General features: G+C 47.8%; 1 protein-coding gene across 5 annotated transcripts in view; it reads right to left on the bottom strand.

Annotated features, from left to right (window-relative positions):
• The window catches only part of RFX2 (regulatory factor X2), a 705,663-nt gene that overhangs the window by 130,837 nt on the left and 551,320 nt on the right, over positions 1–23,506 (bottom strand). For all 5 annotated transcript variants that reach the window (XM_029610912.1, XM_029610911.1, XM_029610910.1 and 2 more), the window contains one exon: positions 4,648–4,745. In XM_029610912.1, coding sequence (XP_029466772.1) covers positions 4,648–4,745 — 98 coding nt within the window. The remainder of the gene's footprint in view (positions 1–4,647; positions 4,746–23,506) is intronic.

The raw sequence follows: 23,506 nt of genomic DNA on the forward strand, positions 1-23,506 counted from the left end.
CTATTGTCCCTAGTGCCTCCTTTTTAGTGTGACCCCTCATTTAAATACTATATTGTGCACCCAGGAGAGGTGGCTGGGTATGCACTAGGAAAGCAGGCGCTCAGAGTGCCCGTTTTCCGCATGACCTTACTGTCTCGGCCTGATAGTTAGGAGGAGGTCTGGGTGTCAGTTTTAGTTTCAAAAAGCCTGCACCAGAAGTCTTGCAGTTTATACAGAATTGTTAACTAATTGGTCATTATAAGAGACTGTAGGTTTCATTAAAGAAGTACACTGGAATGATCCCATAGTGGGGTATATTTGAGGAATCTTAGTGAATGGAGGTACTAAAAAAAATGAATGGAAGTTGTTTTTAACAAGCTTAAATACTTCTTTCAACTGTTAACCTGCTTTCATTCTCTAATAGGTAGTAAAGCCTGCATTGAAGCTAAAGTGAATTTCTTAAAACCTGTGATGTGTTGGAATGAATTCCTAACCCTGTGGTATAACTAAAGGACAAGGAAATAAAGTTGTGTTCTAATATATTTGAGTGATTATGTGATGACTGGGTAAAACCCAGAGGTTAATAAAGGATTTAGAATTACAGTGTTTCACCCCTTTAGAGCTTCAGGAAAGTGAAATTGGTTGTTGGGGTGATAGGTGACCAGACAGGGAGCCATTACTAAAGGCATATCTCAGGGCTTTAGTAAAGGAAATGTCTCAGGATATGACAGACTGACTTGTCCTTATACCTCTACACTGCTGAACCCACTAGCTGTCATAAGTCTCCCGCATATAATCCAGCCAAAGACAGCGTCCCCTTGAGAACCAGATGCAAGCGTGTCACTACAGGTTGCAAGACATCTTCCTCTCCAAGGAAGACCAAGTTGATAATGGACTACTTTTTCTACTGACTTCGATAAGACGGGAAGGCAAGAGACTGGACAGACGTGGTCCAGGATATTGGAATCAGAGTCAGTTTTTTTCAGGATAGGTTTGATTATTGCCTCTTTAAGCATCTCAAGAAGGGAACCATGAGACAGAATGCTTTTTATTATACTGGAAAGCCAGAGGGCCAGAACATGTTTTAGGCTGTGGATGAACCTAGATGGGATTGGGTCAAGTGGGCTGGGAGCTTGACTGATATGCTGCAGGATGTCTTCCACCTTTTTAGGGGTGATAGTTACGAAGGACATTAGTGTAGAACTATCTTGAAGGCGTAGCGGTATTCCTTTAGGAGTGGAGATGTGGGGCTCAGGTGATGGTGTGGAGGAAGGAGTGACATCAAAGGATGAGCAATTTTTTCAGAGAAGAATTGCAAAGTCCTCTGCAGGAGTAGAAGTAGCCATGCCTTAACTTTTTTCCGGAAAGTAAGGTAGTTTTCTCTATGTTTGGTTTCAGGCAGATGGGAAGTGGTAGCTCCTTCTAGATCTTGGGCAGCTGAAAGTTTTCAGTCTTGTGTAGTTCAATTTCACAGTAAACAGGAGTGGGGAGGAAAGAAGGGCCTTTTGTGAGGATCTGAGTTCTCTAGCAGGGGTATAAAAGACAAGGAGACAATATAGATACTCCAAAAACCCATCCAAATTAAATAGTCCAACCAGGAGCAGGCAAGATCACACACTTCTATCTAGGAGGCTCAGCTGTATGCCTGTTGACCTGTCAAGCAATGCGTTAGTGCACCGGTGGTTAATGTTCTCTGAGCCAAATCAGTGCACTGGCGCTCAATGTCCCTCAGCAGTAGACATGTCCTAATGGTGCAGCAGAACCTGGCAACTATTGGCAGGGTGATGCTAAACCTTGAAATCATTGGCACAGCTGCATCCAATGTCAATGTCCCCGGTGCTGTCAGAAATTGAAATGCTAATTGTCAGTGTTGCTGTGCCAGACACTAATATGTCTGTGCTATGGTGCCCCTCAGCACAACTGCTTACATGAATGCCTGCGTGATGGTGCATTTTATTGCCCATGCCACAGCGCCTAGCACTGCTGGTGGTATCCAACGTAGATCCTGCTAGTACTTGTGGTGTCCAGCTTTGATCCCTGGTGCCCAGCACAGAGCTTGCTAGTAATGCTTTGCCCTGCATTGGTGCCAACAGCGCCTGGAGCTGATTCCACTGGTAGCAGGCACCCATTCTGACAATGGTCTGTGCCTGATGGTGCTGAATCCTCTGACACCAATGGCCGATTCTGTCAGCTGACAATCATTTCACCTGTGCTGCAACCCCAGGCATAGATTCTGCCAGCATCGTGGTGCCCAGTGTTAATTTCACTGGCGCCATGGCACTCGGCATCGATTCCCATCAGTGCACTGGAACATATGATGTGTGCGGGCATCCATTGCCATTGGTACCTGGCACCATCAGTGCATCAGCACCTCTTTTAAGATTTCCCTGCCAGAACAGGCAGGAGGGGAGGCCATATCATCCATGGAGACTAGTGCAATTTCCATTAGAGGATGAGCTCTCCTCCCTATGGGAATGCTCTAACAGGCATTGTCCCAGTGCCAAACCAGATGCACAGGTCAAGAGTGTATTGGGGGGGGTAGCAAGGAGAAAATGGTTTCTGGATCCTTCAATGTCACCTCCATCAATGCACCTTGACTGGGCTCCCACCTGGAGCACTAGTCTAATAATGGCCAGATCCTGTATCGGGTATGAGTCATAGTCTGATCACGCAGTGAAAACTACAGGTCCCATGAGGCATTAGACTGAGGCAAAACATACACAGAGGCTGAGAAAACACAAACCTAAACTAAGCTGCGCCGAGCACTAGGCCAGAGCACCATGCAGTTGACAGAAATAAAATGTAAGAAAACCTACATAAATAAAACCAACTGAAAGGTACTAGAAGGATTAAACAAACTTGCAGAGCCCTTTAAGATAAAACATCTTCTACAGCTCCAGAAACTTTTCCTGCAGTAGCTGTGAGGAAGACAGCAGCTGTGACTTGCAGGTCCTGTAAAAAAAAAAAAAAAAAAAAGAGCCTGAGGGACTCTGCTTAGGAGGCAAGGAGGTGGCTAGGGTTCCACACGCTCAGAAGGGCATATGCTCAAAGCTTTTAGAAACTTGGAAATCAAAGTTCTGTGCCAGGCTTCATTTGATGTAACTGACGTGAGGACTGCCATCCTGCATGTCCTCGGAGAAAAGCAAAATGCAATTGATGATAGCACTAACATTTTGTTTTTGATCTAGAAGTTGGTTTTCATGAGTTACCAAAAAAAGAACAACAAAGTTCTAAACAGATGAGCTGTTACAAATAAAAAGTCAGAACTTGCTAACCAAAGAACAGGAATGTCCTGATTTCTCTGTAGACACAAATTCTTTCAATAGAAGCTGGGAATCTTCAGCTTGGATATTTCCAAGACAAAACAGTTCAGATTTAGGAAGAGTTTTACATATAGACACAAAATGCCAGAGGCATCCCTTAGGCAATGTTCAAATTATTCATCTGCCTGTTTTTTAGATTTGCTTCTTTCCACTTCTCCTTTCTCTTGGAGAAAATTTAAAAGAATAAACAAGATGCTTTTCATCCCCAACCCCTACCCATCCACTCTATGCTAGAATTATCATTGAGAAATGATTGGAAATTGGCTAAAGTATGCACATCTGCGCATCCATATATAAGACTCGCCAAATCTTCATTCCTACTTGACCAAAAAGTCAAATCACTTTTCCTTTAATGGGAGACTAAGAATTCCCCTCTTGCTTCCTTCTAATGACTTTCTTAAGGGCTAATGACATAAGGCTCTACTACTTTGGATTCCTCAGATGTCATAAGCTGTATCTTAAACATCAGGTTATAAACGTTGAATGCACTTGATTGTTTTCAATTAGATGTTTATTTCCCTTATGAATCAGGTAACCTATCAATATGCATGCAATATTCACTGTATTATTGTCAATAATATTTTTATATTTTAATTGCCTGAGCTAGCCTGAAATATTAACTATTTGCTCACAATTATTGTTTCCAAGGACAGCATATGAATAGTCACAATAATGCCAGATTGTATGCTTTCCTGAAACTCATGCTCCACTAGTCGGTTTTATGGGCGCAACTGCCTGTTTCTTTTTCAGCAGATGTCACATTTGAAGGGATCTATGTAGTCTCAAAAGCTCATATGCAACATATTTAGATCATTCTTAATGCTGTTCCAATAAAAGGTATCAATCTAGTTTTCTTTAACACCAATAAATCTTTATTATATAAAAATTAATTATGTACAAATATAAGAGAAGGGACTATATTGTGTAACTAATTATTCACATACTTTGTTCAGAGAACAGTTACAGGTAACTAACTCCCTGAGGAAGATACTGGGATGCGAGATTCCATTTACTCCACTGTCTGCAATCAATAACTAGCTCTGATAATGGAATAAGAGTGATGTTTTAGATTTTTCAGTCTGTTCCAAAGATTTCCATTTTATGATTTGATTTTATTGGGTGCGCTCATTTTTCTTGGCTGTCTAAATAGCAACAAATCATTTTGTGCACTTTTTCTAAACACCTGCAATAATGGGGCGTGAAACTTCCAAAGTAGAGGCTGCATGACTGATAAAATCCTTCAGACAGGTCATAATTGTTAGATAAATAACTTCATTCTTCCCACAAACCACAAGGAATAGTTACTCTCATAAGGAACCAATTCCCTTTCCCAAGCCACATTTACCTTTATCTGAACAATATGTTGGGGAAAGTCATTCATGGCGTTAGTCAACCATCCTTCCAAACTCTTTGCAAAATTGCGAATAGCCTGTGTCAGGGTGCCTGAAAATAGAAGTCTTCAGGTTAATACCATCCATGGAGGCCTTTCAATTTATTAAAGGTTTTAAAAGTCAAGTTGGGTCTTCAGTACAGTAACCAGATGATGGCTCGAAGCTCATTAGGACATTTCTTGCAAGGTCTGGTTTTTTGTGGTTTTTTTTCTCCCCATCTTCTATTGCAGATGAATGTAACAGCCTACCAAATGGAGGTAAAAACAGTAACAGAATTCAAGAATGCAAAGGATCTCTAGTTGCCACGAACTGAAAGTAAAGGAAAGATCATCTGGGATCTATGGTTCTGCAGCAGGATGGACCTTTTAATCGTTATCTGACATCATATTCTATGCTTTGGGAAGAAAGCAGGCATCCAATCAACAACCATTTAATAAATGTTAATCCCTTCTTTAGGAATATGGCATCAGAAATCCTTATAGCATACTAGTAAGATTTACATCCACTGCCTCTTGTCACACAATGGGCTTCAAGAAGCAAGCACTCAAATATCATTCATTTGCCGTTTTACCTATCAGTCTGTTATAAAACAAACTTTATTTTTGAAAATTCTCATTGTCATTGATAAAACTTTTTTTTTTACTTATCTTTGCAACCTAAGTAGTGTCCCGGGGGTCCCTTCATCCTTTAACCATCTGTTATTATACCACCCGACATAAGCTCACATTTTGGCAGACTCAGCAGCTTAAAACATGAGTTAACACTCGTCTCTAATTTACCGACCCTCACAAAATAGCCATCAATGACATTGAGAATTTTCAAAAAATAAAAAGTTTGTTTTAATAACAGTCAGGCTGTCTGATAGGGAAGAACCAGCAAATAAATATTTGAATGTTTAAGCCCATTGTGTAGCTAGAGGCGGTGGATATAGCATGCTATAAGGATTTCTGATGCCATGTTCAAGAAGAAGAGATTAACATTTATTAAATGGTTATTGATTGGATCCACTCTTATTGAGTGAAAAGTGTTGTGCCTCCTTAATAGTTTATGAATACAATAGATACTGGGGAGGCTCCTGCTGGTATTCTTGGGAAGAAAGGAGAAAGCTAATCTTACCTGACAATTTCCTTTCCTTGAATCCTCCCATACCAGTCCAGACAAGTGGATAATGCCTGCCAGCAAGGGGAGACAAAGAATGGAGAAATTACTGACCTGATAATTTCGTCTTCCTTAGTGTAGACAGATGGACTCAGGACCAATGGGTATTGTGCTCTACTGATAGCAGATGGGAGACGGAGTCAGATTTCAAGGCTGTTACCCTACATATACCCATGCAGTAAGCTTAGCTCTTCAGTATTCTCTTCGAAAACCCAGAGTGTATATATGTTGCTTAATACTTGATTAAACTTGATAAACCTTAAACTGGTTCAACTGATTGAGTGCCAGTGCACTCAAACGATAAACGCCGACACCAGACAAACTGTGGGTGTCTTGAAGTAGGGGTAGGCCGTGGCTTATCCGTATAAGGAAAACAAAATTATCAGGTAAGTAATTTCTCCATTTCCTAGCGTGTAGCCAGATGGACTCAGAACGAATGGGATGTACAAAAGCTACTCCCGCATAGGATGGGAGACTGCCCGTGGCCCACTTAGTACTGCCCTTGTGAAGGCTGTATCCTCCCTGGCCTGAATATCCAGGCAGTAGAACCTGGAGGTGTGGAGGGAGGACCACGTTGCCGCCCGACAGATCTTGGCTGGTGACAGCAGCTTGGTTTCAGTCCAGGAGACTGCCAGGCCCTTGTTGAATGAGCCTTGACCTGTAGAGGTAATTGCTTTCCTGCCTCTATGTAGGCTGCCTTGATTACTTCTTTGATCCAGCAGGCTATGGTCGCCCGCGATGCCGCTTCCCCCTTGTTTCTTCTCGCTGTAAAGAACAAACAGGTGATCTGTTTTGCGCAAGGGTTCCGATTTTTTCAAGTATCGGACTAGGATTCTGCCGACATTCAGGTGGCGAAGGAGGCATGAGTCTTCCGAGTCCTTGTGCTCATCTGGAGATGGTAAAGATATGGTTTGGTTCATGTGGAACTGGGAAACCACTTTCGGTAGGAAGGATGGCACAGTTCGCAGCTGTATGGTGCCTGGGGTGAACCTGAGGAACGGTTCCCTGCAGGATAGTGCTTGAAGTTCGGAGACGTGCCGAACTGAACATATCGCGACCAAGAATGCTGTCTTTAAGGTCAGGAGACACAGTGACAGACCACATGTAGGTCTGAAGGAATCCCCTGCTCGGAAGTCTAGTACTAGGTTGAGATTCCATAGAGGAACTGTCCACTTTAGGGGTGGTCAGAGTTGCTTAATTCCTTTCAGGAAGCGAGACACATCTGGATGAGTTGATAGTCTGGTACCGTCCACTTCGGATCTGAAGCAGGCCAGTGCTGCAACTTGGACCTTGAGGGAGTTAAGAGACAATCCCTTCTTCATGCTGTCCTGCAGGAATTCCAGGATCATGGGAATCTTGGCTGCCCGCAGGAGAAGACTGTGGTCTTCACACCAAGCTTCGAATACTCTACAGATTTGTGTGTAAGACAGAGATGAGTACAACCTGCGTGCCTGGAGCAAAGTGCCAATCATGGCCTTTGAGTAGCCATGCTTCCTCAGGCTAGACCTCTCAAGGGCCACACCGTAAGAGAGAATCGAGCCGGATCTTCATGGAAGATCAGTCCCTGTGTGGAGGTAGACGCAGAGGGTCCCCCGCAAGAAGTCTTCGCATGTCCGCGTACCATGGCCGTCTTGGCCAGTCCAGGGCGACTCGTAGAACAAGCCCCCTGTGGTGCTCTATCTTGTGGATGATCCTGCCCAATAGTGGCCAGGATGGGAAGATGTGCAGGAGGTCTTCCTCTGGCCAGTTCTGGATGAGAGCATCGATTCCCTGGGATTGTGGCTCTCGTCAGCGACTGAAGAACCTGGGAACTTGGGCATTGAGATGGGTTGCCAGTATATCCATGACTGGGGGACCCCAGTGATTTACTATCAGCTGGAAGGCCGTGTCTGCCAGCGACCATTCCCCCGGGTCTAGGCTCTCCCTGCTGAGGTAGTCCGCTGAGACGTTGTCTTTTCCCGCAATGTGGGAGGCCGAAATCCCTTGCAGGTTTATTTCCGCCCACACCATGAGGGGTTCTATCTCCAGAGACACCTGCTGACTCTTGGTTCCTCCCTGGCGGTTGATGTAGGCAACAGTTGTTGCGTTGTCAGACATGACTCTGAATAACTTGCCCCGGAGTCTGTGGCTGAATCGTAGGCAGGCTAGTCTGACAGCTTGCACTTCCAGGCGGTTTATGTTCAATCCTGCCTCTTCCTTGTTCCATTGTCTATGGGCCGTCAGTTCCTGACAGTGGGTTCTCCACCCATGCAGGCTTGCATCTGTGGTGAGCAAGATCCAGTTCGGTGGGGATAGATTTACTCCTCTGCTTAGGTGGTCTTCCTGTAGCCACCATTGGAGCTCGTCCCGAACCTCTGCTGGTAGCTGGAGGTGAATTGAGTAGTTTTGGGACGTTGCGTTCCATCGTGACAGAATGGAACACTGTAGCCCACAGAACAACTGTAGCCCACGGAACAACTTCCAGAGTTGATGTCATGAGGCCGAGGACTTGGAGGTAGTCCCATACCTTGGGGCGAGGATAGGTCAACAGTTTTCGCAATTGATCCATCAGTTTCCTTTTCCTTGGAGGGGGGAGGAAAACCTTGTTCTGTTTGGTGTCGAACTGGATTCCCAGGTACTCTAGTGACTGGGAGGGCTGTAGGCAGCTCTTGGCTGTGTTCACGACCCACCCAAGCTCCTGTAGTAGCTTCTTGACTCTGGTAGTCGCTTGTTGACTCTCCTTTGGAGATTATGCCCTAATCAGCCAATCATCCAAGTAAGGATGTACCGGACTCCTCCTTTCCTCAGTGTTGCCGCCACTAACACCATAATTTTGGTGAAGGTTCTGGGGGAAGTAGCTAGACTGAAGGGTAGTGCCCGGAACTGGTAACGATGACCCAGTATAGCAAAATGTAGGATGCGCTGGTGGTCCAATGGACTGGGATGTGAAGGTAGGCTTCGGATAAGTCCAGAGAGGTTAAGAATTCTCCCGGTTGTACTACCATTAAAATGGAGCGTAGGGCTTCCATGCGGAACTGTGGTACCCTCAGGTAACAGTTGACGGACTTGAGGTCCAGGATGGACTGGAATGCCCCTTCTTTCCTGGAGCCGATAAAATAGATGGAATAGTGGCCAGTATTTTTTTGGGTTGCGGGCACCGGGGCTATTGCCTTCAGGCTGAGTAGTCTTGCTAGTATGGTTTCCACTGCCAGCCTCTTGGAGTGGGAGTGGCAGGGTGATCTCATAAATTTGTCTCAAGGGATGCTGTAGAATTCCAGAGAGTATCCTTCTCGAATGATAGTTAGGACCCACTTGTCCAATGTTATCTCGACCCATCTTTGGTAGAAGAGGGCAAGTCCGCCCCCTTTATCTTCTTCCTGTGATCTGCATCTTATCATTGTGGGGTACAGCCGGAGCCCGCCCCTGAGCCTGTTCCCCTCTTGGTGGTTCTATTGCGAAAGGACTGAGACCTTCCTGAGGGGCGAGGTGCTTGGGTCTGTATGTTCTTGTAAGGTCTAAAATGCTGCAATCCTCTGCCCTTGGTTCTTCTGGGGGAGGAAAGCCGAATTCTTTTGTTCCTATCTTCCGGCAGCCAGGGTACTGGAGATTCGCCCCATTTGTTGGCTAACTTCTCCAATTCACTTCCAAATAAGAGAGATCCTTTAAAAGGCGTTCTCGTGAGGTTCGCTTTGGATGTCACATCAGCCGACCAATTCCGGTGCCATAGTTGTCTTCTGGCTGCCACTACAGAGGCGACGTTCCTGGCTGAGGTGCGCACGAGATCTGAGGTAGCATCAGTGAGAAAGATACTGCAGGCTCCATCGTTTCTCCGGCATAGTTGCGTCTCTGGAGAGGAGCAAACAGGAGCATGACACCAATGCGCAGCAGGAAGCAATCTGCAGTGTCATTGCTGATATGTCAAAGGACTGCTTAAGGATGGATTCCAGTCGTCTGTCCTGGGTATCCTTCGGCACCCTCAATGGGAATCGTTGTGTGCTTTGAGTCTGCACAGACCATAGCGTCCACTTTTGGGAAACATAGGTGTTCCTTGGCTATGGGTTCCAGAAGATATAGGGCTTCTAGGGCCTGCCCCCCCCTTTGAAGCTGGCCTTTGGGGCATTCCATTCCAGATCAATCAGTTCCCGGATGGCTTCCAACATAGAAAAGTAGCATGAGGCCTTACGGAGGGATACCAAGATGGGGTTCTTCTTTGGTTCCGTTATAGGGTCAGTGCCTGGAATTCCCAGCATCTTCAGAATCTGGGACACGAGGGCTGGTAATCGTCCTTGTGGAAGAATCGAAGCATGGTTCAGTATGGTTCCATCCCTGGGGGGAATTTCTCCTTATTCCAGGTTGTCTGGATACCTAATTAGGGAGGCTCTTGATTAGGAAAGGCATGTCTCGAGGAGCCCGGGAGGTGCTGGGAAGGTCCTATGCCTCTGGCAGGGGTTGAGTCTGGTGCGCAGCAGGGGCTGGTTGTGCCTGGACAAAGGTTTGCAGCCCTTTAAAAAATTCCATCCAGGAGAAGGTCCCTGGGTCCATGTTGATCCCAGGGGGGTGGGGGGCTGTGGTAGAAGCCCTAGAGGTGCCTTACTGTGGGGGTGGTTCCAGATCCCTCTCCTGGCTGAAGGGGACCTTGCTTTGGTTCCCCCTGGGCTTAAACATATATATAGAAACATAGAAATGACAGCAGAAGAAGACCAAACGGCCCAACCAGTCTGTCCAGCAAGCTTTCATTTATTTTTTTCTCCCCCATACTTATCTATTTCTCTTGTCCTTTGTAAGTGCCCTTTTGTTCTATTTCCCTTCAACCCCGCCATCCCTTCCACCCTCAATATCGATCTATTTCCCTTTCATTCCTTCCACCCCCGCCATTTTTCCCCCACCCATACTTATGTTTCTCTTGTCCCTGGCAAGTGACTTTTTGTTCTATTTCCCTTCCACCCCACCATCCCTATCACCCCCGATATCGATTTATTTCCCTTCCACCCCCGCCATCGATGTAGTTAGCAGCACTGGAGCTGCATCTAAGTGCATCTAAGGGCTTCTTCGCACTACTGGCCTAGGAGGGATTCCGATTCAGGTTGCGCGGCTCTTAAGTGGCAGGCTGGGAAGAGGGAGTGTCCCTTGGCCTTCTTGGATGGCGGTGCCATTGTTTGTGCACGTGGAGAGCTTCAAACTCAGCTGTGCGTGTAGGTATGCACGCGGATGGCTTGTGTGCACGGGCTACGGACTCCGATGTGCACATGGCTCTGCGCGTGTCTCTAAAGACGCACTCAAGTTAGCCTGCCCCGCGCATACCGCCGGGGGTGGGGGTGGGGGGGGGAAATGGTGCTGACAAACCCGATGGCGCCCCCCCGAAGGATCTGAACGTATGTGGATCCTTGCACTGAATCGAGGCCTAGCCCAACCCGGGGGGAAGAGGGAAATACCTTTACCGCCATGCTCGAATCTGCACCCGCTGCCTTTCAGCCACCCTGGGGGCTAAGTCCACGCCGGGAAACGGCTTTCGGACCAAGGCTCACCTCTGAGGGATATCGAAAATCACCTCAGGAACTCTCGACTGTGGGAGGGATCCTTAGGTTTCACCGCAGGAGAAGTGGGGCTCTCTTCTTAAGGTCAATTTTCTTTCTTCTTTCTTGTTGTAAATGTTACACTATTCTCGTGTGGATAGTGTCCGCATCTGCTATGGAGAAATAATGAAGAGCTAAGCTTACTGCACGGGTAAATGTAGGGTGACGTCAGCCTTGAAATCTGACTCCGTCTCCCATCTGCTATCGGGAGAGCACAATACCCACTGGCCCTGAGTCCATCTGGCTACATGCTAGGAAACTACAAGTTTTCTGTGATATTATTCACAGTACATGAGCTGGTGCTGTTGTAAACCTTGTTAGTATACCTTTGTCAAAGCTAATCAACTAACAATCATGAGGAAAGCAAACTAGCAATAACTTTTATAATTACCTCTTTAGAACTATGAGCTACTCAAGACCTTCCCTCTTATCCTGTTCCCTTATGAGAAAGGAAAGAACTAACAGGTCCGGCTCCCTTTTGTTCTCTCAATGAATAAACCACTATAATTACTTTTCTTGTGCCAGACTAGACCAATCTGGAAGGCTCTAGACTGGTATGGTAGGATTCAAGAAAAGGATATCATCAGATAAGATTAAATTTCTTCTTCCTTATTATCCTGCCATATCAGTCCAGACAAGTGGGACATAGCCAAGCTACCCTCATACTAGGTGGAAGGAGGTCCAGGTTGCTCTCAAGACCCCTGCCCAGAAGGCAACTTCATTCCTAGCACGGATGTCAAACAATAATGCTTAGCAAAGGAATGCAAGGATGACCAAGTTATTGCCTTGCAAATATCCTACAGAGAGACTGCCATAATTTCAGACCAGGAAACCACTTGTGTTCTCAGCCATTCTGAGTCTAGTTGTACCTGGCCAATATATGCTGCACCAATAGCATGCTTAGTCCATCTGGCTACAGAGACTAAGAAGCTGCCTCATTCTTATGAGGCCTGCTAAATAGGACACTCGGTCTGTCCGACTTCTGAAAGGAATTGGTCACTTTAAAGTATCTCAAAATGGATCTATGTACATTCAATTTATGTAGACTTCTATTGTCACCCTTATATTCCTTTGATCTAAAAATCAGTAAAGAAAGTGACTGGTTAAGCTGAAAGTATAAGACCACCATAAGTATTAAGGAGGGCATAGGATAGCAGAGTTGCTTACCTGTAACATGTGTTCTCACAGGAGAGCAGGATGTTAGTCCTCACATATAGGTCACATCATCAGGATAGAGCCCAATCACAGAACACTTTTGTCAAAATATCTAGAACTTTGACTGGCACCTACTGGGCATGCCCAGCATGGCACTAACCCTGCAACCAGCAGGGGTCCCCCTTCAGTCTCATGTACAGCAAGAAGTATGTGCGAAAAATAAAATAAATTGCAAGCGAACCCAACTCTGCGGGGTGGCGGGCGGGATTCATGAGGACTAACATCCTGATGTCCTGTGAGAACACCTATTACAGGTAAGAAATTCTGCTTTCTCACAGGACAAGCAGGATGGTAGTCCTCACATATGGGTGAGTAGCGAACTGAGGATGCCCAAGCAATGCACCAAAAGCACCCAAAGACGTGTAACAGGCACAACAACAGGGATGGATTTGGGTAGGAGGGCATCCTAAAAACCATGAACGGGTCCCTTGGTAGGATGTTGGGTAGTTAAACTGAGAATACGTTTTGTAGGATAGGCTGGCCTAAAATGGAATCTTGCCGGCCAGCCTTATCCAAGCAATAATGGGCTGCAAAGGAATGGAGAGAGCTCCGTATATCAATAAGTGGCACCAACCGAAAGTGTGCCACTGAGGTTGCCACAGCCCTAACAGAGTGTGCTTTTACACGGTCTTGTAGCAGAATGCCTGCTTGCTGGTAGCAAAAGGAGATAGCAAATGTTGCTTACCTGATGTAACAGGTGTTCTCACAGGACAGCAGGATGTTAGTCCTCACAAATGGGTGACATCGAGGATGGAGCCCACCACGGAAAACTTCTGTCAAAGTTTAAACAGAACTTTGACTGGCCCCTACTGGGCATGCCCAGCAAGGCACTGACCCTGCAGCCAGCAGGGGTCTCCCTTCAGTCTGATTTTCAAAGCTACAGGCAGTGCCTAGAAAGTAAAAATAAAACGAACCCAACACCACGGGGAGGCGGGCGGGTTTCGTGAGGACTAACATCCTGCTGTCCTGTGAGAACACCTGTTACATCAGGTAAGCAACATTTGCTTTCTCACAGGACAAGCAGGATGGTTGTCCTCACAAATGGGTGAGTACCGAGCTGAGGATGTCCCGACCTGCACCAAATGTACCCAACGGTGTGCAGCAGGCACAACAACTGAGGAGAAATTTGGGAAAGGGCATCCGCACCCTACCGGGTAGGTGGAAGGGTGTTGGTACATCAGGTTGGAAAAAGGTTACGCAAGACAGACTGGCCGAAGATGGAGTCCTGTCTTCCAGCCTTGTCCAAACAATAATGGGCTGCAAAAGTATGGAGAGAACTCCAGGTTGCAGCTTTGCAGATGTCAGGAAGCGGCACCGATCGAAGGTGTGCCACTGACGTCGCCATGGCCCTCACAGAGTGTGCTTTAACACGGTCTTGAAAAGGAATGCCAGCTTGCTGATAGCAAAAAGAAATGCAATCCGCCAACCAGGAAGAAAGAGCCTGCTTACCCACAGGTTGTCCCAACTTATTAGGATGGAAAGAGACGAATAATTGAGTGCTCTTCCTGTGGGAAACTGTACGGTCTAGGTAAAAAGCTAGAGCCGTTTACAGTCTAGGGTATGCAGGGTCTGCTCTCCAGAGTTTGAGTGGGGCCTGGGAAAAAAGATAGGTAGTACGATAGATTGATTGATATGAAACTCCGAAACTACCTTAGGTAAAAATTTAGGGTGAGTGCGGAGTACCGCCCGGTCCTGCAGGAGCTTAGTGTAAGGTGGATAGGTAACTAGGGCCTGTAATTCACTAACCCTGCGAGCTGAAGTAACAGCCAAAAGGAATAACACTTTCCAAGTGAGATATTTCAAGTCACAGGAGTGCAGAGGTTCGAAAGGAGGTTTCATTAGACGACCAAGAACCAGGTTAAGGTCCCAGGATGGGGCCGGAGGACGCAAGGGTGGCTTTAGATGGAGTAAGCCCTTAAGAAAGCGTGTTACTAGGGGTTGCAATGAAATAGGATTACCCCCAATACCCTTATGGAAGGCGGCTACCGCACTGACATGCATTCTGATAGAAGAGGTTTTAAGACCTGATTCAGAGAGATGCCATAAATAGTCCAAGAATTTGGAGATTGGACAGGAAAGGGGATCAAGGGACTGAGAAGTGCATCATGATGTGTACCTTTTCCATTTGTATGAGTAAGACTTTCTTGTGGAAGGCTTTCGTGAAGCTATCAGGACCCGAGAAACGGAATCTGAAAGGTTAAATGGTTGAAGGACTAACCTTTCAACATCCATGCCGTCAGGGACAAGGCTTGGAGGTTGGGATGGAGGAGGCATCCGTCGTTTTGAGTGAGCAGATGTGGGTCCTTTCCCAGAGGAATGTGCCTGCGGATGGAGAGATCCTGGAGTATTGGAAACCATACTTGGCGTGGCCAGTAAGGTGCTATCAGGATCATGGTTCCTCCGTCCTGGCGTAGCTTCACGAGAGTCTTTGACACAAGAGGGAGTGGAGGGAATGCATAGAGCAGACCGGTTGTCCACTTGAGGGAGAATGCATCCCTCGGCCGAGAGTGCTGGCTCCGAATGAAAGAGCAGTAATCGTCCACTTTGTGGTTCTGAGGGGACGCAAAGAGGTCTATGCGGGGAGAACCCCACTTGTGAAACAGAGAGGTCGCTACCAGAGGATCGAGTGACCACTCGTGTGGGTGGAAGACACGGCTCAGCTGGTCTGCCAATACATTGTCTACTCCCGGCAGGTAAGTGGCCCTGAGGTACATGGAGTGGGAGAGGGCTTCCGCCCAGATCTGCGCAGCTTCCTGACACAGAAGGAAGGAGCCTGTGCCTCCCTGCTTGTTTATGTACCACATGGCCACTTGGTTGTCCGTCTGGATTAAGATTATCTGATGAAAGAGATGATCTTTGAAAGTGCGGAGCGCATAGCGGATTGCTCGAAGTTCCAGGAAATTGATCTGGTGTTCGGCTTCCTCTTTGGACCACAACCCTTGGGTTTGAAAGTTGTCCACATGGGCTCCCCAACCGATGTGAGAAGCGTCGGTGGTTAGGATTACTTGCGGATCCGGTGGAAGAAAAGGTAAGCCCTGAAGGAGGTTGACCTGAGTCGTCCACCATGTTAAGGATAGGCGCAGCGCTTGTGTGACTGTGACTATGGAGGACAGAGGCTGAAAAGCTTGAATCCATTGGTGTCGTAGAGTCCATTGTGTTACTCTCATTGCTAGTCGGGTCATGGGAGTGACTTGAACCGAGGATGCCATGTGTCCTAGGAGAATGAGGAACTGGCGAGCCGTGGCAGTGTTCTGAGACTGGAGCTGGCGAGCCAAGGACATTAGGGTGTGGACCCTCTGAAGAGGAAGGTAAGCCTTTGCCTGTAAGGTGTCCAAGTCTGCTCCAATGAAGAATAAGGTTTGAGACGGGACTAAGCAAGATTTCTCGTAATTGACAAGAAACCCTAAGGAAAGGAGTGTTTGAATTGTCAATTTTAGGGAGGATTGAGCTATCTGTTGGGTGGAGGCCCTGATTAGCCAATCGTCCAGGTAGGGGTAGAAGTGGACACCTTCCTTCCTTAAGAATGCTGCTACCACTACGAGACATTTGGTAAAGACTCGTGGGGCAGAAGCCAGACCGAAAGGTAGGACACGGTATTGATAATGGTCGTGGCCTACGAGAAACCGCAGATATTTGCGATGGGATTGTGTGATCGCAATGTGGGTATAAGCGTCCTTGAGGTCGAGAGAGCACAGCCAATCCCCTCTTTGTAGCAGAGGGAGCAGCGCGCCTAGGGTTACCATTTTGAACTTTTCTTTTTGAAGGTATTTGTTGAGGGCTCGAAGGTCCAAAATGGGACGTAGTCCCCCTGATTTCTTTGGTATTAGGAAGTATCTGGAATAGAATCCCTTGCCTCGTTGAGAGGGAGGAACGGGTTCTATAGCATTTGATTGCAGAAGAAGAGACACTTCCTGATGTAATTGAGCCAAATGGGTGGATAGACTCCACGCTTGAAGAGGCGGGGAGTCTGCCGGAAGAGTTATGAAGTTGAGGTGGTAACCCTGTGCGATAATTGTTAGCAACCACTGATCTGAGGTGATCTGCAACCAAGGTTGTAGAAAATGGTACAGTCGACCTCCTACAGGAATGTCTGGAAGAGGGGTTTGGCATGTGTTCCCTACAGGGGAGTCAAAGGCCAGCCGCAGGCCCAGGAGGAGGGGCTACAGTAGGCCTTTGTTTCCTAGGCTGACGCGGCTGAGGCCTAGTAGAGGATCGAGCTGGACGAGGCCTGGCCGATGGAGGGTAGTAACGGCGTGGCCGAAAGAACGACTTCTTAGAGTCCTTCTTAAGTGGTTGTTTGGAGGAAACCTCAGACGGAACAGAAGAAAGTTGTTTCAACGTCTCGTGGTGATCTTTCAATTCAGCTACTATTTGCTGAATTTGTTCTCCAAACAAATTGTCCCCTAAGCAGGGTAAATCCGCTAAACGATCCTGGACCTCTGGGCGAAGGTTGGATGACTTTAACCAAGCCCAACGTCTGGCCGAGATGGCAGTAGCTGAAACCTTTGTGGAGGCATCGAAGATGTCATAAGCTGTTCTGATCTCGTGCTTCCCCGCTTCAAACCCTTTGTTAAGAAGGGCCTGAAGCTGTGGCTGGTATTGGTCAGGTAATGTGTCAGCAAAATCTTGCATCTGTTTAAGGATGGCTCTGTTATATTGCGTCATGTAGAGTTGATATGAGGCTATGCGAGAAATCAGCATAGCTCCATGGTACACTTTCCGTCCCACACTGTCTAGGAATTTATTGTCCTTGACCGGCGGAGTGGAGGAGTGTGGCTTGAGACGCTTGGCTTTTCTTTGTGCGGACTCCACCACAACAGAGCGATGATCCAGTTGAGGCTTTTGAAATCCTGGTGCTGACTGGACAAGGTATGTGGAGTCAGCCTTCTTGTTAACTGGTGATACAGATGAAGGAGATTCCCAGTTTTTCTTTAAGAGATCGAGAAACACCTGGTGAATGGGGATGGAAGCGATGATTTTTGGAGCGTCCAAAAATTGAAGCAGTTCCATCATCTGGTGTCTGTCATCGGTCTCAGATTGCAGCTGAAAAGGTACAATTTCGGACATCTCCTTTACAAAATTAATAAAGGAGAGATCCTCTGGAGGAGATCTTTTTCTACTCTCTGTAGGAGAAGGCGGTGATGGTAAATCTGTGTCAGAAGATGTATCATCACCCCAGGTATCATAGGGATCACTTGGGGGTTGAAGCCCCGATGGACCTGGTTGAGGATCCGAAGGCATCGAAGGAAACCTTGGAGGAACCGGTGGTACAATCGGTACTGGGAACGGCATCGAGGGTTTCGGTGCTGCCGATGGAGTCGGTGCCGGTCTTGGAACCGATGGAGCCAAAGGATAAATCGGTGGAGATATACGAGAAGGCACCGATGGGACCACCCCGGAAGGGGGAATCAGGAACGGTGTTTCTCCCACCGATGAAAATCCAGTCGGAGACGATGGTGCTGTCGGTGCTACTGGAATCATCGATGGGAGGGCATGTACAAGTGCCTCCATACATTGTAGTAGCGGTGCCAGCGCTTCCACCAAAGGTTCGGTGGTCGGTTCCTTCCTCGGTGGCGGAGTCGGTGCCGGGGTCGATGCCGGTGGCAGAGACGGTGCCAATGGAGGTTGGAATCTTTGCATCGCTTTCTCGATGGCCTCCTGGACCAGCCGGTCCAGTTCTGCCCGGAGACCAGGGGTAACAATACCCGGCTCGACGGGAGAGGGAGGCTGAGGCAGAGCCGGAGGGACCACCGTAACCGGTGGGATCACGGCTCCCACACCCCGAGAGGGTGAGGGTTTCCTCGATGCCTGCGAACGAGACGTGGACGGTGCCAAGTCTGAACGAGGCCTCTTAGTCAGTGGCTCGGCTTGTTCAGAGGTCGATGACTGTGGATCCTCGACAGGGCGAGACTTGTGCCGTCGATGGCGATGCTTATCCTTCCGGTCTCCTCGCCCATCCGGGGAGGGGACAGGAGTCGACGGCCGAGAAGTCATCGATGGTGGACGGTCACCGGAGGGTTGACGATGGTGGTGCAACTTCGACGGTGCCGGTTCCGATGACGTCGATGCTATCGATGGCGTTGGGGTGGGTGCATGGAAGAGGAGCCCCATCTTCTCCATCCTGGGTTTGCGACCCTTGGGTGTCATTAGGGCACATTTGGTGCAAGTCAGGACATCATGCTCACTACCCAAACACAAAACACAAACCCTATGGGGGTCTGTGATTGACATAGTCTGGGTACAATCCGGGCATCGACGGAACCCCGTCGCCATGGCTTAAGGCCAAATTTAGTCGCAGGCTCGGTAATTGCCAACAGGCCTCGAGGGCCAAATTCGACGGTAGTCGAAGAAAAAAGGCAAAAAACTTACCGGTTTCCGCGGAGGTGACAAAAATTTGTCGAAGGGAGACCCCTGAGGGGCAAATTTTCTTCGGAAAGAAAAATACCGAATTCCTGTCAGGAACGTGGTAAGAGAGCTCCTTTCACCGTGTGGCAACTGCTGCGCGAAAAAAAGAAGACTGAAGGGAGACCCCTGCTGGCTGCAGGGTCAGTGCCTTGCTGGGCATGCCCAGTAGGGGCCAGTCAAAGTTCTGTTTAAACTTTGACAGAAGTTTTCCGTGGTGGGCTCCATCCTCGATGTCACCCATTTGTGAGGACAACCATCCTGCTTGTCCTGTGAGAAACAGTCCGCCAACCAGGAGGAAAGGGTCTGTTTTCCCACTGGATTTCCCAATTTGATGTTATCGAAAGAAACAAATAATTGAGTGGTCTTCCTGTGGGCTTACATGCGATCCAAATAAAAGGCTAGGGCACGTTTGCAGTCCAGGGAATGAATGTAGAGCCTTTTCTCCTGGGTTTGAATGGGGCCTTGGAAAGAAAGAAGGTAAGATGATGGATTGATTAAGATGAAATTCCGACAATACCTTTGGTAAAACCTAGGGTGTGTACGGAGGACCACTATGTCATGTAGAATTTTAGTATAAGGCGGGTAGGTGACTAATGCCTGTAACTCACTAACTCTGCGAGCGGATGTTATAGCGAGAAGAACAATTACTTTCCAGGTGAGATAGCAAATGATGCTTACCTGTAACAGGTGTTCTCACAGGCAGCAGGATGTTAGTCCTCACATATGGGTGATATCAGCCAGCAGGGGTCCCCCTTCAGTCTTATTTGATAGCTACAGGCAGTGCCGAAAAATAAAACAACAAAACGTTACGAACCCAACACCGCGGGGCGGGTTTCGTGAGGACTAACATCCTGCTCTCCTGTGAGAACACCTGTTACAGGTAAGCAACATTTGCTTTCTCACAAGACAAGCAGGATGGTAGTCCTCACATATGGGTGAGTACCGAGCTGAGGAAGTCTGAAAATGCACCAAATGTACCCAACGGCGTACAACAGGTACAACAACTGGGGTGGAATTTGGTAGAGGGCATCCTGAACCCCACCGGGCAGGCGGAAGGGTGTTGGTACATCACGTTGGAAATAGGTTACGCAGGACAGATTGGCCGAAGATGGAATCTTGTCTTCTGGCTTTGTCCAAGCAATAGTGGGCTGCGAAAGTGTGGAGAGAGCTCCAGGTGGCAGCCCTGCAAATGTCAGGAAGCGGCACCGATCGGAGGTGTACTACTGAATTCACCATGGCCCTCACAGAGTGTGCTTTAACACGGTCTTGGAAAGGAATGCCTGATTGCTGATAGCAAAAAGATATGCAGTCCGCCAACCAGGAGGAGAGAGTCTGCTTACCCACAGGTTGCCCTAATTTGTTGGGATGGAAAGAGACGAATAACTGAGTGCTCTTCCTGTGGGCGACTGTACAGTCTAGGTAGAACGCTAGAGCCCGTTTACAGTCGAGGGTATGCAGAGCCTGTTCCCCTGGATTGAAGTGGGGCCTGGGAAAAAAGATAGGTAGTATGATGGATTGATTAATGTGAAACTCCGAAACTACCTTAGGCAAAAACTTAGGGTGAGTGTGGAGTACCGCCCGGTCCTGCAGGAGTTTAGTGTAAGGCAGATAGGTAACTAGGGCCTGTAACTCACTAACCCTGCGAGCTGAAGTGATAGCCAAAAGGAAAATCACTTTCCATGTGAGATATTTTAGGTCACAGGAGTGAAGAGGTTCGAATGGTGGTTTAATGAGCCGCCCGAGAACAAGATTAAGGTCCCAAGAAGGGGTCGGAGAACGTAAAGGTGGCTTGATATGGAGCAAGCCTTTCAGAAAATGTGTTACGAGGGGTTGTACCAATATAGGGACATCCCTGACACCTTTATGGAAGGTGGCTACCGCACTGACATGGATTCTGATGGAAGGGTCTTTAGACCTGATTCCGATAAATGCCAGAGATAGTCCAAAAACCTTGGGATTGGACAGGAAAAGGGATCAAGGGACTGCGAGGTGCCCCATGATGTGTACCTTTTCCATTTATAGGAATAAGATTTCCTTGTGGAAGGCTTTCGTGAAGCAATCAAGACACGAAAAACCGAATCTGAAAGGTTAAGTGGTTGAAGAATTAACCTTTCAACATCCATGCAGTCAGGAACAAGGCCTGAAGATTGGGATGGCGTAGACATCCGTCGTTCTGAGTGATCAGAAGTGGGTGCGTTCCCAAGGGAATGTGCCTGCGGATGGAGAGATCCGGGGGTATGTGAAACCACACTTGGCGTGGCCAGTGAGGTGCTATCAGGATCATGGTTCCCTTGTCCTGAGGTAGCTTCATGAGAGTCTTCGATAGAAGAGGAACTGGAGGGAATGCATAAAGCAGACCGGCTGCCCACGAGAGGGAGAATGCATCTCTGGGCTGAGAGCGCTCGCTCCGAATGAGAGAGCAGTAATTCTCCACTTTGTAGTTCTGAGGGGACGCAAAGAGGTCTATTTGGGGATGACTCCATTGCTGGAAGAGAGAGGTCACTACCGAGGGATTGAGAGACCACTCGTGCGGTTGGAAGAAACGACTCAGTTTGTCTGCCAAGACATTGTGCACTCCCGGCAAATAGGAGGCCCTGAGGTACATCGAGTGGGAGAGCGCTTCCACCCAAATCAGAGCAGCTTCCTGACACAGAAGGAAGGAACCTGTGCTCCCTGCTTGTTGATGTACCACATGGCTACTTGGTTGTCCGTCTGAATCAGGATGACTTGATTTGATAGGCAATCCTGAAAAGCTCTGAGAGCATATTGCATTGCTCGAAGCTCCAGGAAATTTATCTGGTGTTTGGCTTCCTCTGGAGACCAAAATCCTTGTGACTGTAGATCGTTCACATGAGCTCCCCAACCGAGGTTGGAAGCATCGGTGGTGAGAATGAGTTGAGGATCTGGTAAGTGAAAAGGTAGTCCCTAGAGAAGATTGTTCTGATCTTTCCACCAGGTGAGAAACAGACTGAGTGCGTCGGTGATGTGGACAATGGTTGACAGAGGCTGAGTCGCTTGAATCCATTGTGATCTCAGAGTCCAATGCATGACTTTCATGGCCAGGCGGGCCATTGGTGTGAGATGGACTGAGGATGCCATGTGTCCGAGAAGGACAAGGAATTGCCGAGCTGTTGCTGTATACTGAGACTGCAACTGATGAGCGAGGGACACGAGGGTTTGCACTCGTTGAGGTAGAAAGGCTTTTGCCTGTAAGGTGTCCAAGTCTGCCCCAGTGAACGACAAGGTTTGAGATGGGACTAAATAGGATTTCTCATAATTGATGAGAAATCCTAGAGAAATTAGAGTGTGTAGGGTCAAATCCAGGGACGATAGAGCGGCTTGCTGGGTTGGGGCCCTGATTAACCAGTCGTCTAGATAGGGGTAGACGTGAACACCTTCTTTCCTGAGAAAGGCTGCAACAACCACTAGACATTTGGTAAAGACTCGTGGTGCCGATGCTAGGCCGAACAGAAGCACCCGGTATTGATAGTGCTTTGGGCCTACTAAAAACCTGAGGTACTTGCTATGAGCTGGAGCTATCGCAATGTGGGTGAATGCGTCCTGGAGGTCCAGAGAGCAGAGCCAGTCTCCTCTTTGTAGAAGAGGTAGAAGCGAGCCAAAGGTTACCATCTTGAACTTTTCCCACTGGAGTTACTTGTTGAGGACACTTAGGTCCAGAATTGGACAAAGCCCCCCGGATGTTTTGGGGATCAAAAAGTACCGGGAATAGAACCCTAGGCCTTCTTGCGAAAGAGGAACAGGTTCTATTGCCCTTAACTGGAGAAGAAGGGAAACCTCTTGCTCCAGAAGGACAGAGCGGTAGGTTACTCTCCACACTTGTAGAGGTGGTGATTCCGATGGAAGAGCAAGGAAGTTCAGGTGGTAACCCTGAGCAATGATTGCTAACACCCATTGGTCGGTTGTGATTGATTGCCACATGCCGTGAAAGTGGCACAATCGACCTCCCACTGGTATGCCTGGCAGAGGAATCAGGCTGCTGCTCTCCAAGGGAAAGTCAAAAACCTGAAGCAGGCCCCGGCTGGGGAGCTGCTTGTGGCTTTTGCTTCCGGGGCTGGCGAGGCTGAGATTTTTGATAAGGCCTCGTAACTCGGGACCTTGTTGGTGGAGGATAGTACTTCCTTGGGCGGAAGAATGACTTCTTAAGAGTCCTTCTTGAAGGGCTGTCTAGAAGGGAAGTCAGAAGGTATCGATGAGAGCTGTTTGAGGGTCTCATGATGGTCCTTTAATTCAGCCACTATTTGCTGAATCTGTTCACCGAACAGATTATCTCCTACACAGGGCAGGTCAGAAAGCCTGTCATGGACTTCTGGGCGAAGGTCAGAAGACTTGAGCCAGGCCCAGCGTCTTGCCGAAATGGCAGTTGCAGACACTCTAGTGGAGGTGTCGAAGATATCGTAAGCTGTTCTTATCTCATGCTTTCCTGCCTCAAAGCCCTTGTTGACAAGGATTTGAAGATGTTCTT

This window comes from Rhinatrema bivittatum, chromosome 8 (assembly GCF_901001135.1).
Source record: "Rhinatrema bivittatum chromosome 8, aRhiBiv1.1, whole genome shotgun sequence".
NCBI classification, from domain to species: Eukaryota; Metazoa; Chordata; class Amphibia; order Gymnophiona; family Rhinatrematidae; genus Rhinatrema; species Rhinatrema bivittatum.